This window comes from Ctenopharyngodon idella, chromosome 5 (genome assembly GCF_019924925.1).
Source record: "Ctenopharyngodon idella isolate HZGC_01 chromosome 5, HZGC01, whole genome shotgun sequence".
NCBI lineage: Eukaryota > Metazoa > Chordata > Actinopteri > Cypriniformes > Xenocyprididae > Ctenopharyngodon > Ctenopharyngodon idella.
In genome coordinates, this window is record NC_067224.1 from 44,558,019 (window position 1) to 44,579,084 (window position 21,066).

Here is a 21,066-nt window from a genome sequence, read left to right on the forward strand (position 1 = left end):
GGCCAGTCGGTGTGTCCTTTTTCACGCGAAAAACACAAAATGAGTTCTTACATAGTTGCTGAGTTTGGTGAAAATATCTCATTCCGTTCATGAGTTATAGCCATTTTAGTAAACGTTTTGGCGGCCCTTAGGGACCGTGAATCGAAATTTCGGTTACACTTTATTTTAGTGCCGTAGTTGCATTGTAATTACTCAAATAAGTACTGAGTAATATTAATTAACTACATGTACTTACTATAGAGTTACAGTTAGGGTTAGGGTTTGGTTTAGGGTTAGTTACTGCATAATTTACTGTTAATACTATAGTAAGTACATGTAGTAACATGTAACTACGGCACTGTAAAATAAAGTGTTACCAAAGTTTCTACTTTTTTTTTGATAACTATTGACAATCAGACTCCTTTAGTTCTGATTGGGTCAAAAACCTAGGACTAGTTCGCAAAAGTATAGGTTTTTCAAAAAAATCCAAAATACCCGAAAATTTTACTAACGAATCTGAGGCATGCATCTTGTCAGCCTTGAGCCAAGGATTCCAACGATATAAGACACTTGACTCAATCAACCCTCAAAGACAATGGTTTATCCAATATATATATCCATGTAGAATGAATGTGTATCTGTTTATTTAGGTGAAAGCAGAGATACAGAAGAAGACTGGAAAGAAAGTCTGCTTACACTGCCATGAACTTCAGAGCGATTGCTACTGAAATACAGTACATAGCCAAGGTAAGTAGGTGGTTTTTTTTTATTATTTTACTTTAACTTTTAATGATGTAATATGTGATGGCCTCTTATTTTCTCTGTCAGGTGCAGTTGGGAGAGAATGAATGTGTTCATGCTAAAATGTCTTAATCTTTGTTTTGGAGAGGGAGTGGAGCTGGTTGGAATTCTGCTTTTATCCTAGAAGCAAACAGGATGAAATCAAACCCTTCTGAAAACTTCTGAACACATGATCCTGTTCTCCAGAGAGAGACTCGTACTGTACATGACAAACATTTTTCAATAAAATCCTGAAGCAGAACTTTCTTTGGTGTTACCATTTTACAGTACAAAATGTCAATTATCTGTTTGATAATTTCCCTATGAAACTGAAAAATGCAAAGAATAATAATAATAATAATAATAATAAAGGACGATCTATACACTACTTTTGAGTTCCAGCTCAAATGATTGTATCAAAATGTTCACTGAACAGAGTTTCTCATGAGTGAAGATGGCAGGATTCAGGTCACACACCTCTAGCTGAGCACCTGTCATTGAGATGAATGGGAATGTTATGGATATCTCTCTGCATGTATAATAGACCTTTGACATGAAGTGACAGGGAAGCAGAACAAGAGTCTGAAAATCAGAAATGTCCTTAATTTTAATATTTTCACATCATGATATAAGAGTAGATTTACTAGGCGCTATTAATAAAACTGGTCAGTATTTGAGAGTTATTGAGTATACAGGTATGTTTGACATGCATGACTTGATACTAATCTGAAACTGCCACAGTAGAAATTGAAAAGATGAAAGATTGTATTTCATGCTCACTTTAAATGTACACATAGATAGATACACTATAATGCCAAAAGTTTTGGGACGCCTGCCTTTACGTGCACATGAACTTTAATGACATCCCATTCTTAATCCGTAGGGTTTAATATGGAGTTGGCCCACCTTTTGCAGCTATAACAGCCTCAACTCTTCTGGAAAGGCTTTCCACAAGGTTTAGGAGTGTGTTTATGGGAATTTTTGACCATTCTTCTAGAAGCGCATTTGTGAGGTCAGGCAGTGATGTTGGCGAGAAGGCCTGGCTCGCAGTCTCCGCTCTAATTCATCCCGAAGGTGTTCTATCGGGTTGAGGTCAGGACTCTGTGCAGGCCAGTCAAGTTCCTCCACACCAAACTTGCTCTTCCATGTCTTTATGGACCTTGCTTTGTGCACTGGTGCGCAGTCATTTTGAAACAGGAAGGGGCAATCCCCAAACTGTTCCCACAAAGTTGGGAGCATGAAATTGTCCAAAATGTCTTGGTATGCTGAAGCATTACTCTTAATTACTCTTACTCCTTTCACTGGAACTAAGGGGCCAAGCCCAACCCCTGAAAAACAACCCCACACCATAATCCCCCCTCTACCAAACTTTACACTTGGCACAATGCAGTCAGGCAAGTACCGTTCTCCTGCCAACCACCAAACCCAGACTCGTCCATCAGATTGGCAGACAGAGAAGTGTGATTCGTCACTCCAGAGAACACGTCTCCACTGCTCTAGAGTCCAGTGGCGGTGTGCTTTACACCACTGCATCCGACGCTTTGCATTGCACTTGGTGATGTAAGGCTTGGATGCAGCTGCTCGGCCATGGAAACCCATTCCATGAAGCTCTCTACGCACTGTTCTTGAGCTAATCTGAAGGCCATACGAAGTTTGGAGGTCTGTAGCTATTGACTCTGCAGAAAGTTGGCGACGCATGCGCTGACCCCGCTCTGTGATTTTATGTGGCCTACCACTTCATGGCTGAGTTGCTGTTCCCAATTGCTTCCACTTTGTTATGATACCACTAACAGTTGACCGTGGAATATTTAGTAGTGAGGAAAATTTCACAAATGGACTTATTGCACAGGTGGCAACCTATCACGGTACCATGTTTGAATTCCTGAGAGTGACCCATTCTTTCACAAATGTTTGTAGAAGCAGTCTGCATGCCTAGGTGCTTGATTTTATACACCTGTGGCCATGGAAGTGATTGGAACACCTGAATTCAATGATTTGGATGGGTGTCCCAATACTTTTGGCAATATAGTGTAGATACATACAACTTTATTGTCATTGCAAAGTACAAGTACTCATCAACGAAATGCAGTTTAGCATCTACCAGAAGTGCAAATAGTAGCATTGTGCAAATAGACAAAAGTGCAATTATAAAATATGTATCTAAAATAATAATTAAATTGTTGAATAATAAATATATACCACAAAAAGAGAAAGTAAAAAAAAAAAAAAAAAAAATATATATATATATATATATATATAGCTCCAATTAGTAGTAAAAACCTAGCGGTGTAATGTAGAGTTCAATAGGGTGATGACGGGAAGAAGCTGGCCCTAAGCCTGCTAGTTCTAGTGCGGATGCTCATGTATCTCTTCCCAGACGTGAGCAATTTAAACAGTTTATGTTTGGGATGAGAGGATTTTCTTATGATTTTATGAGCTCTGCGCAGACACCTTCTTTGGTAAAGATGTTCAATTACTGGTAATTGAGTACCAATGATTCGTTGGGCAGTATACACCACCTTTTGCAGGGCTTTCCTTTCACTCACCATGCAGCTGCCATACCACACTGTGAGGGAATTAGTCAGAATACTCTCAATAACACAATGATAAAAGTTTGTGAGAATCTGTGGGGATAGATGGGCTTTCTTGAGGCTCCTTGAGGCTCACATTTAACATTATTTAAACTCCCAGCTTTCCATGCAATCTTTACAATGAATCATAATGCATGAAAGTGACAATCACTTTGAAACAATGTGTACTGTGAAACATGCTACACCAATAAACCTGAAACACTTTGGAATTTGTGATGATAAAATTCCAGTGAAAAGTAAAAAGACATGCTCAACGAGCACAAAAGGAGATGAATCATGAATGCATTTAACCTCCGATTTTTCTGGTGTAATGTCTTGTTTTGGGTGATGTTCTTGTTTTTATGTTCGTGTTCATGTTTATGATTACATGTCCTTTATTTTGTAGTTTGGTTCATGTTGCTTGTTTGTGTCATGCTTCCCTTGCTCCTCATGTTCTCCCTTAGGCTATATGTCATGTTCTGATTGGTTGGTTATGGTCACGTGTTTCTGAGTTCTGTTCTGTCATTGGTTCCCTTGTTCCTTGTGTCACTTCCCCATTGGTTGTCTTAGTCATGTGTTCTCTTAGTTCTTGTATTTAAAGCCATTGTCTTCCCCATGTTACTTTGTCATGTATTGTTTATTGTAACCCTGCTGTTGGTGAGTCTTATTGTCAAGTCTGTTCAAGTCAAGTCTGTTCAAGTCAAGTCTGTTCAAGTTCATGTCAACTGGTTGCTTTGTTTGTTTAATGTTGATACATTAAACTGCGCTTGGGTTCATCATCTCACCTTCAGTTTGGACTAATCGTTACAGAATACACAACCCACAATATGGACCCAGCAGTTTCTCAGCTCTTGAATCTTCATCAAGAGGAAAGATCTATTGAGGACTATGTCAGGGATTTTTTGTGTTTCATTGATCATGTACCCTGGGACGAGACTTATTTAAAATGGTGCTTTCAATGTGGTTTGGATGATGAATTTGCTGAACTCAGGCCCTCGGTTGAGCACCCATCTACGCTATGCCAGCAAATGGACTTTATTTTGTTTTTAAGTGGGTCAAGTTTCACCGTGAGTGAGGCTGAGGCATATGCCAAGCCTGAGCCTCTTCATGTTACGTCTGCCATGCCAGGACCTGTTCACACCATGCCTGCCACGCCAGGGCCTGCTCACGCCATGCCTGCCACGCCAGGGCCTGCTTACGCCATGCCTGCCACGCCAGGGCTTTTTCACGCCTTGCCTGTCACACCATGTCCTGTTCACAACATGGCCGCCCCACCCGAGCCTTGTCGCAAGATGGCCGCCCCACCCGAGCCTCGTCGCAAGATGGCCGCCCCACCCGAGCCTCGTCGCAAGATGGCCGCCGCTCCTGAGCCTCTACCCAAGATGGCCACAGCCACGGCTGAGCCCTTGGTCAATATGGCCGCCGCCACGCCTGAGCCCTCAGGCAAGATGGCCACCACCACGCCTGAGCCCTCGGTCATGATGGCCGCCGCCACACCTGAGCCCTCAGCCGTAATGGTCTCCACACTTGTGCCTTTAGGCCTTTTAGTGGAGTATGAGGGGATGTCCTGGAGCCCAGAGATGGCTCCAGCCCCTGAGTCTGCTCCAGTGTCTGCCTCAGTCCGTGACCAGAGTCCAGGGCCGACTCTCTCCTTCGTCCCAAGTCCAGGGGCGACTCTCTCCTTTGTTGAAAAGAGACGGTATCCATCCCTCCTGGGATGGTGCCGCTCTTCTCTCTAGTAATATGGCACATAGTCTTAGAGCTGAAACATGACAAACTGGGGCCCAGGTCAGGAAGCAGACATTATGGCTAAACCGACCATCTGCTAGCTGTCTCACATCACAGAAGTCAGATAAATCCCAACACATAGACACTCTTTCACCTAGATATTATCACATAGAGACTGTGTCTGTACCCCGAATTAGTAAATATAAAAAAACTTCCTTTACCCATTTAAAGGTAAAAATTTAATTGATGTTCAAGAAATAAAAAACAAATATAATACTGATGAACAAATTATAAAGCTTGGGTTGCTGAATATTAGATCCCTTTCTTCAAAAGCACTTATTGTAAGTGATAGCACATCTAGATTATTGTCTGTGATACTATGTTTGACAGAAACCTAGCTAAAACCAGACGATTACATTACTTTAAATGAGTCTGGCCCTCAAGGTTACTATTATCAACATGAACCGTGTCGGAAAGGCAAAGGGGGAGGTGTTGCTGTAATTTATAGCAATATCTTTAGTATTACTCAAAAGTCTTTCAATTATAATTCCTTTGAAGTAATGGTGCTTTATGTAAGATTATGTAATGTAAGTGACAAATCCCATTTGAAATTCGTGCTGGCTACTGTATACAGGCCACCAGGGCACCATACAGACTTTATCAAAGAATTTGCTGATTTTCTATCGGAGTTAGTACTGGCTGTGGATAAAGTCCTAATTGTTGGTGATTTTAATATCCATATAGATAATGAAAAAGACGCATTGGGATTGGCATTTATAGACATTCTAAACTCTATTGGAGTTAGACAACACGTGTCAGGACCCACTCATTGTCGTAATCATACTTTAGATCTAATGTTGTCTCATGGAATCGATATTGATGCGGTTGAAATTCTGCAGCAGAGCGATGACATCTCAGATCATTATCTAGTCTTGTGTATACTACATTTAGCCAAGGCTGCTAAACCGCCTCACTGCCACAAATATGGTAGAACTATCAGTTCTACCACTAAAGATTGCTTTATAAATAATCTTCCTGATCAGTTTCATTACCTTAGCATACCAGATAGCTTAGAAGAACTCGATGTTGCAACAGAAACTATTGACTCTCTCTTTTCCAGCACATTAGACGCAGTAGCTCCTTTGCGCTTAAAAAAGATTAAGGAAATTAGTCCAACGCCGTGGTACAACAAGCACACTTGGGCCCTTAAGAGAGCAGCCAGAAAAATGGAGCGCAGCTGGGAGAAAACAAAACTAGAAGTTTTTCGCATTTCGTGGAGAGAGAGAATAATTGAGTGCAGAAAGCCCTTAAAAACTGCTAGATCTGCTTATTTTTCAAATCTTTTAGAAGAAAATAAACACAACCCTAGGTATTTATTTGATACAGTGGCTAAATTAACGAGAAATAAAGCTTCGACTTCTGATGTTTCCAAACAGCACAGCAGATGACTTTATGAACTTCTTTACTTGCAAGATTGACAATATTAGAGAGAAAATTATAACTATGCAACCGTCTACTACAGTATTGCGTCAGACAGTGCATTGTAGTATCCCTGAGGAAAAATTGAATTCATTCACTGCTATAGGAAAGGAAGAATTGTCTAAACTTGTTAAATCATCAAAATCAACAACATGTATGTTAGACTCTATACCGACTAAGCTATTGAAAGAGATGCTTCCAGAGGTCATAGATCCTCTTCTTAATAACGTTAATTCATCTTTATTACTAGGATACGTACCAAAAACTTTTAAGCTGGCAGAGGTGGGCGAAAAGTAATGAATTACATTTACTCGCGTTACTGTAATTGAGTAGTTTTTTTTTGTGTACTTCTACTTTTTAAAGTAGTATTTCAAATCTGTAATTTTAATTTTACTTAAGTATGTTTTGTTTTAAGTATTGTACTTTGCTACATTTTAAATCATAACCATTACTGAATAAATAAAATAAAGAAATAAAATAAAAATAATGCAAAGGGGAAGAAAAAAAAAAAAAATTATGCCCGGGAAACTACTGCACTGATTGATTGTTTGGCGGGAGAACAAATGCGCTAAACTCACAAGAATGATGGAGACGGACAAAACAGATGATGCAGACCCAGCTGAAAGCAAAATGCCATAAAATTCTCATGAAGCAAACCCCTGGCCATATTTAAGCGACCACTGACTTCAAGTGCAAGAAAGGCAAAAGCTTTATTATGCAGTGTAAGCTGTGTTTGTCCAAGTCGACTGAACTGGCATCTTATAAAATCTCATCAAACCTGCGCAAACATGTAGAGGTAAGTTAATATTACTTGTATCTTTAGTTTACATAATTGTTGTACTGTTGCGTTGCGTCAGTGCGCAACATTTTTAATGTTGGTTAGCACGAGGGTCGGTGATTAACAGGGACTTGAGGCAAAATTGTCGATGCACAATTAAGCTAGCTCTATTTCGAATGTCATGATTTAAGTGTCATATGAAATGAATGAAAAGTGTTATATTTTAGAGTAGATCTGCTGCTGTTGCATTAGATTTAAGCATTACTGTTTAACATTACAACATTACTGTACTGTTTTGATTTGTCACTGTGAAGTTCAATTGTGCGCTCACTTTCTGAGTTCTGAATCTGCTCTTGCGAATGACTTGTTTTTCTACCTAGTTTATAACGTTAAATGATGTCTCATTAAAATTACCAAATTATTTTAATTTGTGACAGCTCAAACATGCTTTTTAGTCTGGGACTAGCCTTAAGCTTGGTCTGTGAAACCAGGGGAAAATGTTTTTCGTTGCTGTCTACATGCTCAGTGTATCTCTATGCTCTTTCAAACAGTGAATACACAGGCTAGACATAAATACCTCTTACAAGCCCACTTCAAAACTATTGAACTATCTGTCAGGGTTCTACCCTGGCGGCCTTGTCTGTGTTGTCTTTGTTCCATGTCTCTATGTTTGTGTTGTGTGTCAGCACATGGCTTTGTCTTTGTTTGTGTTTGCCATGTGCTCCTCTTGTCCTGCCTCCTTGTTTGCTGTCACCACGCCCCCTTGTTTAGTCCGGTCTAGTCCTCGTTTCACTAATTGTGCTAATCACCTGTACCTCGTGTGCTCTGGTCCCTTTATATTGTGCTTCCTTCCCTCATGTCTTGGCTGGTTTGTTGTGCTCACTGTGTGTGTGTGTGTGTGTGTGTGTGTGTGTGTGTGTGTGTGTGTGTGTGTGTGTGTGTGTGTGTGTGTGTGTGTGTGTGTGTGTGTGTGTGTGTGTGTATGTATGTATATATATATATATAAATAATATAGCTCTTAGATCTTGTCAGTCAGTGATAGATTTAGCTTTCCTTGTCTGATTATTTTCCTTCTTGATAAATTCTAGTTTTTCTTGAGTTTTGTCTAGTTCTACTTTTTATTTTGCTCTAGTTTTCCAAAGCTTCATTTTTTGGTTTATCTTTTGTTTTTGATTTGGTCAACTAATCCTTTATTTTAGTTTTCTGCAAGGGTGTTCTCTTGCTTTATTTTGTGTTTGCTAGTTTCAGTCACTTACTTTTATAATTTTTATTTTCTTTTGTTTCTCTAGTGTTAGTTCTCTGCTTCAGAATTTGTTGCCTCATGTTTTATTTTATTAACTCTCTCTTGTGCCTTGCCTGTTTGTCTTGTGTCTTGTCTTGTGTCTGTTCCTGCCCTCCTCTGAACTGTGTCCTGAGTTTGCCTGGCCACTGTTTTTTTACTGCCTGGCAGCCAAGACTGGAACTACTTGAGAGATAAGCTTCAAGCCTTGAGTTCCTCGTATTCCTGACTGGTTCTTCCCACCTTCATCCCACCTGGTGCTGCTTCCCAAGCTGTCCTCAAGTCTGTTGTCACTGATTCTCAGTGGTCATCCTCCCTGCCTGTCATCGTGTCGCCTGCCCTGCCCTGCTGTTTGACTGTTTCACACCTTAATCTCCCTGTTGTGCCTTGTCTTTAGTGTTGTTAATAAAATCCCTTTATTGCTCATTCTGCGCCTGGGTCCTCACTCCTGCAAAAACCTGACACTATCCCTTTTAATATGAATGAATATGACAGTGGATGTACTAACATGTCTATACTAAATTCAGTATTTTTTTATAGTCATGTTCATATCTTAAGGTACAGTGAGCAAGCATTATGAAATGTAAAAGACAAAATGTGATGTGTGTGGGGAAAAACCTTTTATCTATAAATGTAAATATTTCAGATTCAGCATGTGTAATGAACATGACATTGATTTAAATGATGAAAATGTTTTGGTTACAGAGAAAACATCCATCAAAGCTGAAGGCCTTCAGTGACTTTGTGGCAACACGGAAACGAACCCTGGAACCACCAGAAATCCCAACCAAGCAAGCAAAAATAAGTGACGTAATTGCACTGGGTGCAAACAAACGTATGCCACAGGCAAAGGTCGACAAGCTCATGATTAACTTCATTTGTGAGGGTCTTCATCCATTTTCTTTGGTTGAACAACCTGCTTTTAAAGAACTTTTACTTACACTGAATCCTCAATGCAAGGTCATATCCAGACCCACTCTCTGGACCAGAATTGATAAAGCTGCCAATCAGTTGAAGAAGACATTGTTGTCACACCTCAGTAAAGTCCGCTATGATGCCACCACTACTGATTGCTGGACTGCGCACCAGCAAAGTTACATAGGGGTGACAGCTCATTGGATAGATGAGGAAACCTTGGAGAGGAGATCCGCCGCGCTTGCTTACCAGAGATTGAAAGGGTCACACACCTTTGATGATTTGGCAGGCACTCTTGATGACATTCATTGTCAGTATAGAATAAGGGGAAAAGTGGTAAAAACCACAACAGACAGCGGCTCAAACTTCATCAAGGCATTCAGTGTGTTTGGTGAGCAAAGCCAGACAGAGGAAGCAGAGTCAGAATCAGATCAAGACTCTTCTGAAGAGCCCAAAGCTGATTACCTGGACACATTCAGCATCCTGGAACAAGACAGTGGTCTAGAGTACCAGCTTCCTCCACATCAAAGGTGTGCATGCCACCTGTTAAATTTAGTCGCCACAACAGATGCTGCCTTGGCAGAAAAGAACAATGACACATACAAACGGCTATCACGTGCAGCCTTTGGGAAATGCCAAGCAATGTGGAACAAGTCAGGTCGGTCATACATGGCAGCAGAAATTGTAGAAGATAAATGCAAGCTCCAGCTCATCTGGCCAAATCAGACTAGGTGGAACTCTACATACATGGCTGTGGAGATAATCATAAGGATCATACAAGAGAATGGTGAAGATGCTATCAGAAATGTCTGTGAAGAATTCAAAGTGAAAATGTGAGTTTTTATTTTATTTTATATATACAATTTCATAAGTATGAAATGACACAAATGAAAATCATTTCCCGAAGTTCCCCTTTGTATTTCTTTTTTTATATATTTGTGTAAAATTGTCAAAATACATTTCCATACTCGGCTACACATTCCACGCCTATTCCTGCAAGAAGTTTTTTAAAAGTTGCATATGTTTTATGTCCTACAGGCTGAGTCCAGCTGAAATTGTTTTCCTGACTGAGTATTGTACTGTTATGAAACCTGTTGTGAAGGCATTGAACATTCTTCAGTCTGAGACCAACACACACATGGGGTGGCTCCTGCCAGTGATCTTCCAGTTACAAGCCAAACTCAGCAGACTGGAGACATCCACCAAGATGTGTCTGCCCCTTATCAGAGCAGTTCAGGATGGTGTCCAAAAGCGCTTTGGTGGGATGATGCATGACCCTGAACTGATTGCTGCCGCAATCCTTCTCCCAAAGTCAAGTCAAGTCAAGTCACCTTTATTTATATAGCGCTTTTTACAATGTAGATTGTGTCAAAGCAGCTTTACATTGATAACTGGTACATTGTTTGGCTGCACAGCATCTCTTAAAGAATAGTGTCAATGCAGGCAGATCAAAAGCACTGTTGAATATCAAATGTCAAGTCAAGTCAAGTCAAGTCACCTTTATTTATATAGCGCTTTTTACAATGTAGATTGTGTCAAAGCAGCTTTACATTGATATCTGGTACATTGTTTGACTGCACAGCAGCTCTTAAAGAATAGTGTCAATGCAGGCAGATCAAAAGCACTGTTGAATATCAAAATGTCAAGTCAAGTGTCCCCAACTAAGCAAGCCAGAGGCGACAGCGGCAAGGAACCCAAACTCCATCAGGTGACATCAGGTGGCAGACAAGTGGCAAATTGGTGTTAAAATGGAGAAAAAAACCTTGGGAGAAACCAGGCTTAGTCGGGGTGCCAGTTCTCCTCTGGCCAACAGTGCTTTGTTACAATTCAGGTTGCTATCATAAGTCCAATAGGATCGCAACATTAAAAGTATTTATTTCAGTTCCATCCAATTGAGGATCGTATTCATCACGCCGGTATGGACGGTTGTTGAGGAACTGTGTCGTGGCTGTCGTGTCGATGAGGCCTTCACAGGGGATGATCTAGTTGACTCAATCTCTGCTGATACTTCAGGGCTGCGTTGTGGTCGTGTCAAGGTGCAGGTCCTTGGTCTCACCTGGATACGGCCCGGATCCGGTTGATAATGAATTAGGAGCTCGCTCAGGTACTGGGGAGCTAAACCATTTAGTGCTTTGTAAGTAATTAGCAAGATTTTAAAATCTATACGATGTTTAACAGGAAGCCAATGCAGTGTTGACAGAACTGGGCTAATATGGTCATACTTCCTAGTTCTAGTAAGAACTCTAGCTGCTGCATTTTGTACGAGCTGTAGTTTATTTATCAGGCGAGCAGAACAACCACCCAGTAGAGCGTTACAGTAATCTAGCCTTGAGGTCATGAACGCATGAACTAACTGTTCTGCATTTTTCATTGAGAGCATATGTCGTAGTTTAGATATATTTTTAAGATGGAAGAATGCGGTTTTACAGATGCTAGTAACATGGCCTTCAAATGAAAGATTGGTATCAAAAAGCACACCCAGGTTCCTAACTGACGACGAAGACTTAACAGAGCAGCCATCAAGTGTTAGACAGTATTCTAGGTTATTACATGAAGAAGTTTTTGGTCCAAAAATTAGAATCTCTGTTTTTTCTGAATTTAGTAGTAGGAAATTACTGGTCATCCAATTTTTTATATCAGCTATGCATTCCGTTAATTGTGAATTGGTAAGTTTCGTCAGGGCGCGAAGAAATATAGAGCTGAGTATCATCAGCGTAACAGTGAAAACTAACGCCATGCTTCCTAATGATATCTCCCAAGGGTAGCATGTACAGAGTGAACAGTAACGGTCCTAGTACTGAGCCTTGTGGTACTCCATATTGAACTTGTGATCGATATGACATGTCTTCGTTTACTACTACAAACTGATAACGGTCAGATAAGTATGATTTGAACCATGACAATGCAATTCCACTAATGCCAACATAATTTTCGAGTCTATTTAAAAGAATATTGTGATCAATAGTGTCAAATGCTGCACTAAGATCCAGTAACACTAATAGAGAGATACAACCACGATCTGATGATAAGAGCAAATCATTAGTAACTCTAATGAGAGCAGTCTCAGTACTATGGTACGGTCTAAATCCTGACTGGAAATCCTCACAGATACCATTTCTTTCTAAAAAGGAACATAGCTGTGATGATACTGCCTTTTCTAGTATTTTTGACAGAAAAGTGAGATTTGAGATCAGCCTGTAATTGACTAATTCTCTAGGATCAAGTTGTGGTTTTTTAATAAGAGGTTTAATAATAGCCAGCTTAAAAGTTTTTGGTACGTATCCTAATGATAAAGATGAATTGACGATATTGAGAAGAGGGTCTATGACCTCTGGAAGCATTTCTTTCAATAGCTTAGTCGGTATAGGGTCTAACATACATGTTGTTGATTTTGATGATTTAACAAGTTTAGACAATTCTTCCTCTCCTAAAGCAGTAAATGAATTGAATTTTTCCTCAGGGACACTACAATGCATCTGACACGATACTGTAGTAGACGGTTGCATGGTTATTATTTTTTCTCTAATATTATCAATCTTGCAAGTAAAGAAGTTCATAAAGTCATTACTGCTGTGCTCTTTGGAAACATCAGAAGTTGAAGCTTTATTTCTTGTTAATTTAGCCACTGTATCAAATAAATACCTAGGGTTGTGTTTATTTTCTTCTAAGAGTTTAGAAAAATAGGCAGATCTAGCAGATTTTAAGGCCTTTCTGTACTCAATCATTCTCTCTCTCCACGAAATACGAAATACTTCTAGTTTTGATTTCTTCCAGCTGCGCTCCATTTTTCTGGCTGCTAACTTTAGGGCCCGAGTGTGGTCATTGTACCATGGCCAAAGTTCAAGAACACCTGGACTGAGAGGGCTGAAATCATAGAAGCAGGTATGATTTCACTGTTTTATATCATAGTGTAATCATTTGTTAATTTCAATCCCAGTTTTGTCTACTTTGTTACTACTCAATAATAGTGTTGTAAGTGCAGTAAAATTCATCTTTGCAGTTTCAGCGTTGACAGAAATATTCATTATGCATTGTTGTGTGTTGTCACTCAACAGGTCTGGTCTATGTGAGACAACACCTTGACCAGATGGCAGAGGCAGCGGTGGAGCAAGTAGGGCAACATTCATCAGATGAAGATGATTTCTTCTCCTCCATGAAGTCCAGAAGGTCACAAGGTACAGGGGAGCTAGATGGGTACCTTGCTTGTGTCTCAAACAAAATGGATCTGTTGAACTCATTTCCACACATCAAAAACCTTTCTCTCAAACTCAACACTGGTCTTCCTGCCTCAGCCGCCTGTGAGCGTCTCTTCAGCAGTGCTGGACTGTTGTTCACTGCAAGGATGAACTCTGCTAACTTTGAAAATCAGCTGCTGCTCAAACTTAACAAAAAGCTCATATAATAAGAATGAACACACAAATACACTGTAAAGATATACAGAAGGGCAGGGCAATTAAAAAAATAAATAAAAAGTTACCATGTTGTTCATTTGACATTTTGTTATTTGTCAGGTCTGTTATCTGAAAATGACACAGTTTTGTCTTAAATACTTGAAGGTCCCTGGCCCAGCTTAGATTTAAAGTTTTGTAGTACAACTCATTTGTATTTAAGAAAAGGATGCTCTACTGAATCCACAGTTCACAGCCATATTCAGTGGTTGTATTGTTTAAAATGTTTTATGGGATGATCTGCACTAAAATGACTCATATCTCCCTAAAAAAATTTAAATGGTTTTTATTTTTATTTATTTTATTTTATTACATTTTTTATTATTGCACTTTCATTTGTAATGGTGTTCCTTCAATTAAAAACAAATAGTTTGAGATTTATATCCCCTTTTTTGAACTACACTAGAATCCCCCACCCCACCCCCGCTGTTAAAAAAGTAACTTGGTAACTTTTACTCTGAGTAAATTTTTAATGGGATACTTTTTACTTTTACTTGAGTAGATTTTTAGACTGGTAACTTTACTTGTACTTAAGTAAAATTTTACTGAAGTAGCAGTACTTTTACTTGAAATTTTGTTACTCTTTCCACCTCTGTAAGCTGGCTATTATTAAACCTCTTATTAAAAAACCACAACTTGATCCTAGAGAATTAGTCAATTACAGGCCGATCAGGCTAGATTACTGTAACGCTCTACTGGGTGGTTGCCCTGCTCGCTTAATAAACAAACTACAGCTTGAACAAAATGCACAGCTAGAGTTCTGGCATACCCATAACACATTATCAATTGATGTTTTCAAATCCATTAAAGTATTGTTAGGCTGCATAAATTAGGTCAGCCGGAACTGGGAACACTTACTATAACACCAGATGTACTCGTTACTTCAGAAGAAGAATGGTATCTATGCTAATATTAGTCTCTCTGTTTATCCCAAGGTTTACAGTAGTCAGCCGGATCCGGGCCGTATCCAGGTGAGATCGAGGACGTGCGCCTAGACACGACGACAACGCAGCCCTGAAGTGTCAGCAGAGATTGTCAACTAGATCATCCCCTGTTAAGGCCTCATCGACACGACAGTCAGTGGCACAGATTCCCAACAAACTGTCCCATACTGGCGTGATGAATAAGATCCTCAACTAGATGGAACTGAAATAAATACTTTGACTGTTGCGATCCCAATCGGACTTATGAAAGCTGCCTGAATCATAATCATGCACTGTTCGCTGTTGGCCAGAGGAGAACTGGCCCCCTGACTAAACCTGGTTTCTCCCAAGGTTTTTTCTCCATTTTAACACCTGATTGCCACCTGATGTCACCTGTTGGAGTTTGGGTTCCTTGCGCTGTCGCCTTTGGCTTGCTTAGTTGGGGACACTTGACATTTGATATTCAACAGTGTTTTGATCTGCCTGCATCGACACCATTGTATGCGAACTGAACTGAGCTGGATGATGACATCACTGTTTACTCCAGTGCTGATATAGATAAATTAAATCAAGCATTCTGCATTAGTTCAGGCAGGCCTCGTAGTCAAGCTCCGCTATCAGCTGATTCGCAAATTCCAACCCCACCCATATCAGCTGATCTGATTTCTATGGACTCAATTGGCAACTCTCAAATAAGGCGCATTATTTAAACGCAGCTTCCGTCTCTGTGCTTGCTTGGCTGCTTCCACTGCACGCTGCTTACAATCAATCAAGATAAGTGAAATGGTCTTTTTATGCTATGTCTATCGTTTTCATGTGGTCTGCTTTATCAGTTCATTACAAAGTAACAATACATGAGGTTTAATTCACATGTCAGTGAACAGTCTGTTTTAATACTCAGAGTGATTTACTAAGCATATAAGAAGCTAGTCAATATGAGATTTGCTTTTATTCAGAGACGAGTTTTGCTGAACTCTATAAAAGGAAAGAGGATTTTCGCTTTGTATTCGCATATCAAACGAAGCTTCAGCAATCAAAGATTTTGTACAGCAGAATGCATAACAAATTCAGACTGCATGTTAGCGAATATCAACAGAAATAGATCGCTAGCAGATTTGCAGTTAAGTAGACGCTGTGTTTGTGTTACATGTGCACTCTGTTTTGGACTCATTTTGGACTTGTTGTTGTTCTATTTCCCGCCACTAGTCATTCACCATGGTAACTGATCACCTCATCATCACATCCAGCTGTGTCTAATTACCCACCTTGTTATCCCATGTATATATACCCTATGTTTTCAGTCCAGTGTTGTCCGGTATTGTTCATGTATGTGTTGGTATATGTTCCTGCCTGTTCCTATATTCTTCTGTGGATTATCTAGCAAAAGACTTATTTGGACTGTATCTCCTCGTCGTGTGCTTAATACACCAGCCATTGTAACAGAATACCGGACCCAACAGTTAAGACAGATTGCGGCGTGTTTTTTGTTTTCCGTATCAGTGTTTTTCGTGTTGCACTTTTCGTTACCGTCACGATGTACACACCCGCATTTCTGTTGCTCTGCCTTGAGCAGAAGGACCGCTCCCTCGAGGAACATTTGGACAATTTTTTGCTCCTTGCACCATTGACACATTACCCGGACAGCAGCCTGCAGGAGCCAGCGACCAGCGGAATGACCGAGCGTAACATCGGCACGGAGACGGAGCCCAGCGTGTCTGACCAGGTGTGTGAGTTTGCTGTTACCATCGCTGAGGGAGACAGTGTGGAAGACGAGGGGTTGGAAGGGAGCCCCGCCCACACTCCCGCCACTGAGAGTGAGTTCCAAGCAAGCACTATGGACTGTTATGACTTTGTAGAGGATTCCCTACCTCAGTTAATTCCTCCTGAAACTATCATTTCCATTTTGGATGAAATGGTCCCGCCCAGCCTCCCTCTCCCACCTCCTCTCCAAAACCCTGATAATGACTTTGTTTGTTCTAGTCCCTCTACTATTCAACCTGTTCTCCAGCCCACAACCTTGCCTGCTACCCAGCCCTCGCTGTCTCACATCATGCCCTCAGCTCTACACCAGCCTCCTCTCAGTGGTGTGGCTACACCTGGGGCCTGCTGTGAGCCAGCCTCAGGCGATGAGGATTCTGCGGCTCCGCCTCTGGCCTCAGGTCACGTTGTTACACCTCGGCTCATCGTCCTGACTCCTCCGCCGCTGCTCCTTCCACCCTCGTCTACAGCAGTGACCATCGAGCGTTCGGCTCCACTGGACTCCCTTGGTCCTGCGACTCCGCCTGGGTCAGACATCGCCATCACATCGCCACGGACCTACGGGTCGTTCGAGTTTCTCCGACCCTCCACCCCTACGGCTCCGATGGGCACCGCCTTCCCTCAGACTCCGCCTCGGCCCTCAGTCGTTCCAGCTCCACCTCAGCCCTCTGGTACCCTGCTGCTGCCTCGGGGGGTCGTCGCTGCGACTCCGTCGCGGACCTCGAGACCATCGGCATCACTCCGCTCCTTCGGCTCTCTGTCTTCACCCCAGGATCCATCTACATCGGCTGCGCTGCTTCCACGCCTCCCCAAGGTTGTTTGGAGCGATTCACCACCTCGGCTCCTCCCTCCAGCAACGCCGCCGTGGGTCGCTGTCCTGGCTGTGGCCTGGAGCAACATCTGGACTCCTCTGCTCAAGGCTACTCACTGGATTTCTCCACCTTCTGCACCTCCCTGGACTCCTGCACTTCGCCTCCTCCCGGTTAGCCATCCGCCTCCTGAGCCACCTCCTACACCATCTTCTGCATCTCATCTTCATCTTCCCCTCTCCACGGCGCGAGGACGCGCCTTTCCGGGAGGGGGCGATATGTTACATGTGCACTCTGTTTTGGACTCATTTTGGACTTGTTGTTGTTCTATTTCCCGCCACTAGTCATTCACCATGGTAACTGATCACCTCATCATCACATCCAGCTGTGTCTAATTACCCACCTTGTTATCCCATGTGTATATATATACCCTATGTTTTCAGTCCAGTGTTGTCCGGTATCGTTCATGTATGTGTTGGTGTATGTTCCTGCCTGTTCCTGTATTCTTCTGTGGATTATCTAGTAAAAAATTTCTTGGGACTGTATCTCCAGAGTCCAGCTTTCAGAGTTCAGGTCCAGCTTAAGTAAGTTCATTGTGATAAAAGCTTCGAGTTAAGAAGCGTTTTTCGGCAAAATTTGATGAAAGCCTCAAACGCTTCAGAAAGCCTTGGTTTCCCATCACCAATTTTAACAGCTTTTTGATGCAGCTGCACTTCCTTAGACCGCTCGGGCTAAGATTGAGTGGAGGGGTCTTTGCATGCTCTCGCGGCCATATGTAATTTATGAAATAAAGTGTTCATACTGCTGTGAGGACCGACAGTCGGTTACACGGTGTGGGGTTTTGGAAGTGACATCTACATATATGTGAGATTCACTATCAAAATGCATGGACTGACATAACATTGCAAGGGACAGAGATATGCCAAGTAGTAATGCATTAATGTTAACACGGACTAATAGGATAATAGAATATTAGTTTCAGAAGCTGTTGCTTGCTCAATAGTATCTGCATTAGAGCACCCTCACTAAATTCGGGAAAAATTCTGGATTCCAGAACCGGGCTTGGCATTCACGTCTAAACCTTTTCTTTTAATCTACGAATCATCAAACAAAGCCTTGTTTGTTTTAAGAAGGGTGTTTACAGTTTTGCATAGTTTTTACATATTAAGTTTATGCAGCAGCAGCAAGCCATTTACATAAAAAATTACTGCGACTAAGCATAGTGGACATGAGAGATGTTCACTGATGGGCTTTCTCATATATAGACATTTTCCGGGGCTTAACTATTTTCAACGCCTTTTCCCAATGGGCTGATATTTTCATTTAACCATTTGTTTCGGGCTGGTTTCAGCTGAATGAGTGTTAGACGCATGCTATCATCTGCTCTCCAAATGACCTCCACATTTAGTATAGAGGGTTTGTTGTGATCTTGTGTTTTAATGGTCATTGGTTTGCTAGTGTATGGCAATGAGCTGCTATCCGTGCCTGCTAACACCTTGTCAAACGCTCTGTTGTAATTGAATCCCATTGTGATAGCTTTATTCTGTGGGGTAAACACTGGTCTAGAACATTGTTCTTTGCAACAATGAGGAACCGTTCATATTAATAAGGGACTCTCTTCAGTCCAGATTACAAACAGATTTGAAGTTGCCTTATTGGTTCAGTCATGGTTAAATTCATATTTCGGGCTGCTCACATTCCATGCTTAAACAACCAATTTCTGATTCTCTGTCTCGGTTTGAATTTCAGAAATTCCACCTCCTGTGTCCAGAGGCAGTGCCATCAGCCTGGTCTGCCCCCCTTTCAGCCAAACTGTACTAGACTAGATATGACCCTTGACCCTTGTATGACTGCTTGTTTGGTCTCACTTCAGTTCTTCTGTGCCACTTTCTCCATAGCTGTACTGCCTTCAACCAAAAGTATGGTCACCTGCGCTGCCTGGATCCATGCACCATTAGTGTACTAGAAAATCCATCTATTTGTTTCCTGCTAACGGGCTTTAAGAGAGAACTCAAGTCAATGATCAGCTTTTACCTTTTGCTCACGGTTTTCTCAGAGGTGGCGAGTTTTCCACATGCACAGATTCTTTTAATCTGTCACATGTCCTCACAATTTCTGATGTATCAATTTATTCGCACCACTTCATATTTCTAAAGCACTCTAAAACTGATAGGAACAAGAAAGGAATAGTCGTTTTTACTTCTGAATCTAACTCTGCTTTTATCCTCTGTCATCTATGTTGGGCTACTTTTTTTGTTTTGTTTGAGTGATCTGAATACATGCGTTCTCGGCCAAATCGGCTTATACATTAAAGATTGCATATGACCGAACATTTCACCGTACCAATCTTTTTTATGGATCCTAAAATTTTGCATACAGGACAAATGAGCTGCCCTGAGTCCAAACCCATGGGGTTCATCATCACATACATGCGGTTACATGCATGAATCCTGTCAGACAAGCTGTCCGACTTCGCCCTGATCTGATTTCCTTATATTTCACAACTCGAGGGATTTTTTTTTGTGGATGACGTCATTACGCACACCATTTTATTGGTAAAAGGCCAATTAGATGGAAACAGGCTGGTGAGAGCAAATTTCGCAATTTCTTTTTTAGGCGTATTCACTTTGTCAATAAATAAAATGCAAAAATTGGATGGAAACGTGAAACTTCATTGTTTTGGAAATAATCCATTAAACAAGTTGCGATTTGAGGAGTGTGCACTAATATTTTCAGCTCCATTCGTTTGCGCATTGTCTTAAGGACACGCCCACAATAGGGGAAATATCATGAATGTTCATGTAGCTACACCCACTGGAACAGTTTTTTACTGGAAATTCAGTTAGTTCATGCGTTCATGACCTCAAGGATAGATTACTGTAACGCTCTACTGGGTGGTTGCCCTGCTCGCTTGATAAACAAACTACAGCTCGTACAAAAAGCAGCAGCTGGAGTTCTTACTAGAACTAGGAAGTATGACCATATTAGCCCAGTTCTGTCAACACTGCATTGGCTCCCTGTTAAACATCGTATAGATTTTAAAATCTTTCTAATTACTTACAAAGCACTAAATGGTTTAGCTCCCCAGTACCTGAGTGAGCTCTTAACGCATTATAGTCCTTCATGTCTATTGTGATCTCAGAATTCAGGCCAGTTGATAATATCTAGAATATCAAAATCAACCGCAGGTGGTAGATCCTTCTCCTATTGGGCACCTAAACTCTGGAACAATCTTCCTAGCATTGTTCGGGAAGCAGACACACTCTGTCAGTTTAAATCTAGACTAAAAACGCATCTCTTTACCCTGGCATACCCATAAGACATTATCAATTGATGTTTTCAAATTCAATAAAGGATCGTTAGGCTGCATAAATTAGGTCATCCGGAACTGTGTTCTCGTGCGCATGGAAAAGTTTTGAAGATATACTGATAATTTATAATAACTGATGTTATTTAATGATACTATAGATAGACTGCACTTTGTAGATTACTTTAACGAAAACAACTGTTTTGCATAACGTGCCATGTTTGCTGTTCTCGCATTTACGAGACTTTGACCAGCGGATGTCGCTAGCGTGCCACGCCCTTCTGCTCCGCTGCTCTGCGCATGCGTAGAAGTT

General features: G+C 41.2%; 2 protein-coding genes and 1 long non-coding RNA gene across 3 annotated transcripts in view; all 3 read left to right on the forward strand.

Annotated features, from left to right (window-relative positions):
- The window catches only part of LOC127512290 (cystatin-B-like), a 50,327-nt gene that overhangs the window by 16,322 nt on the left and 12,939 nt on the right, over nucleotides 1–21,066 (forward strand). The gene's annotated exons all lie outside the window — the stretch shown is intronic.
- Nucleotides 20–1,021, forward strand: LOC127512293 (uncharacterized). Its single transcript, XR_007930174.1, has 2 exons — nucleotides 20–726; nucleotides 808–1,021. It is a non-coding gene; the product is annotated as an uncharacterized LOC127512293 (long non-coding RNA).
- On the forward strand, nucleotides 13,324–20,304 carry LOC127512279 (proline-rich protein 36-like). The gene is made up of 3 exons (XM_051893056.1): nucleotides 13,324–13,390; nucleotides 13,564–13,683; nucleotides 14,892–20,304. The coding sequence occupies exon 3, from the start codon at nucleotides 16,414–16,416 to the stop codon at nucleotides 17,788–17,790; it is 1,377 nt and encodes a 458-aa protein (XP_051749016.1). The 5' UTR covers nucleotides 13,324–13,390; nucleotides 13,564–13,683; nucleotides 14,892–16,413; the 3' UTR covers nucleotides 17,791–20,304.

Bases quoted from the DNA above. Each gene is read 5' to 3' on its own strand.
- LOC127512279 (XM_051893056.1), top strand. From the start codon at position 16,414: ATGTACACACCCGCATTTCTGTTGCTCTGCCTTGAGCAGAAGGACCGC.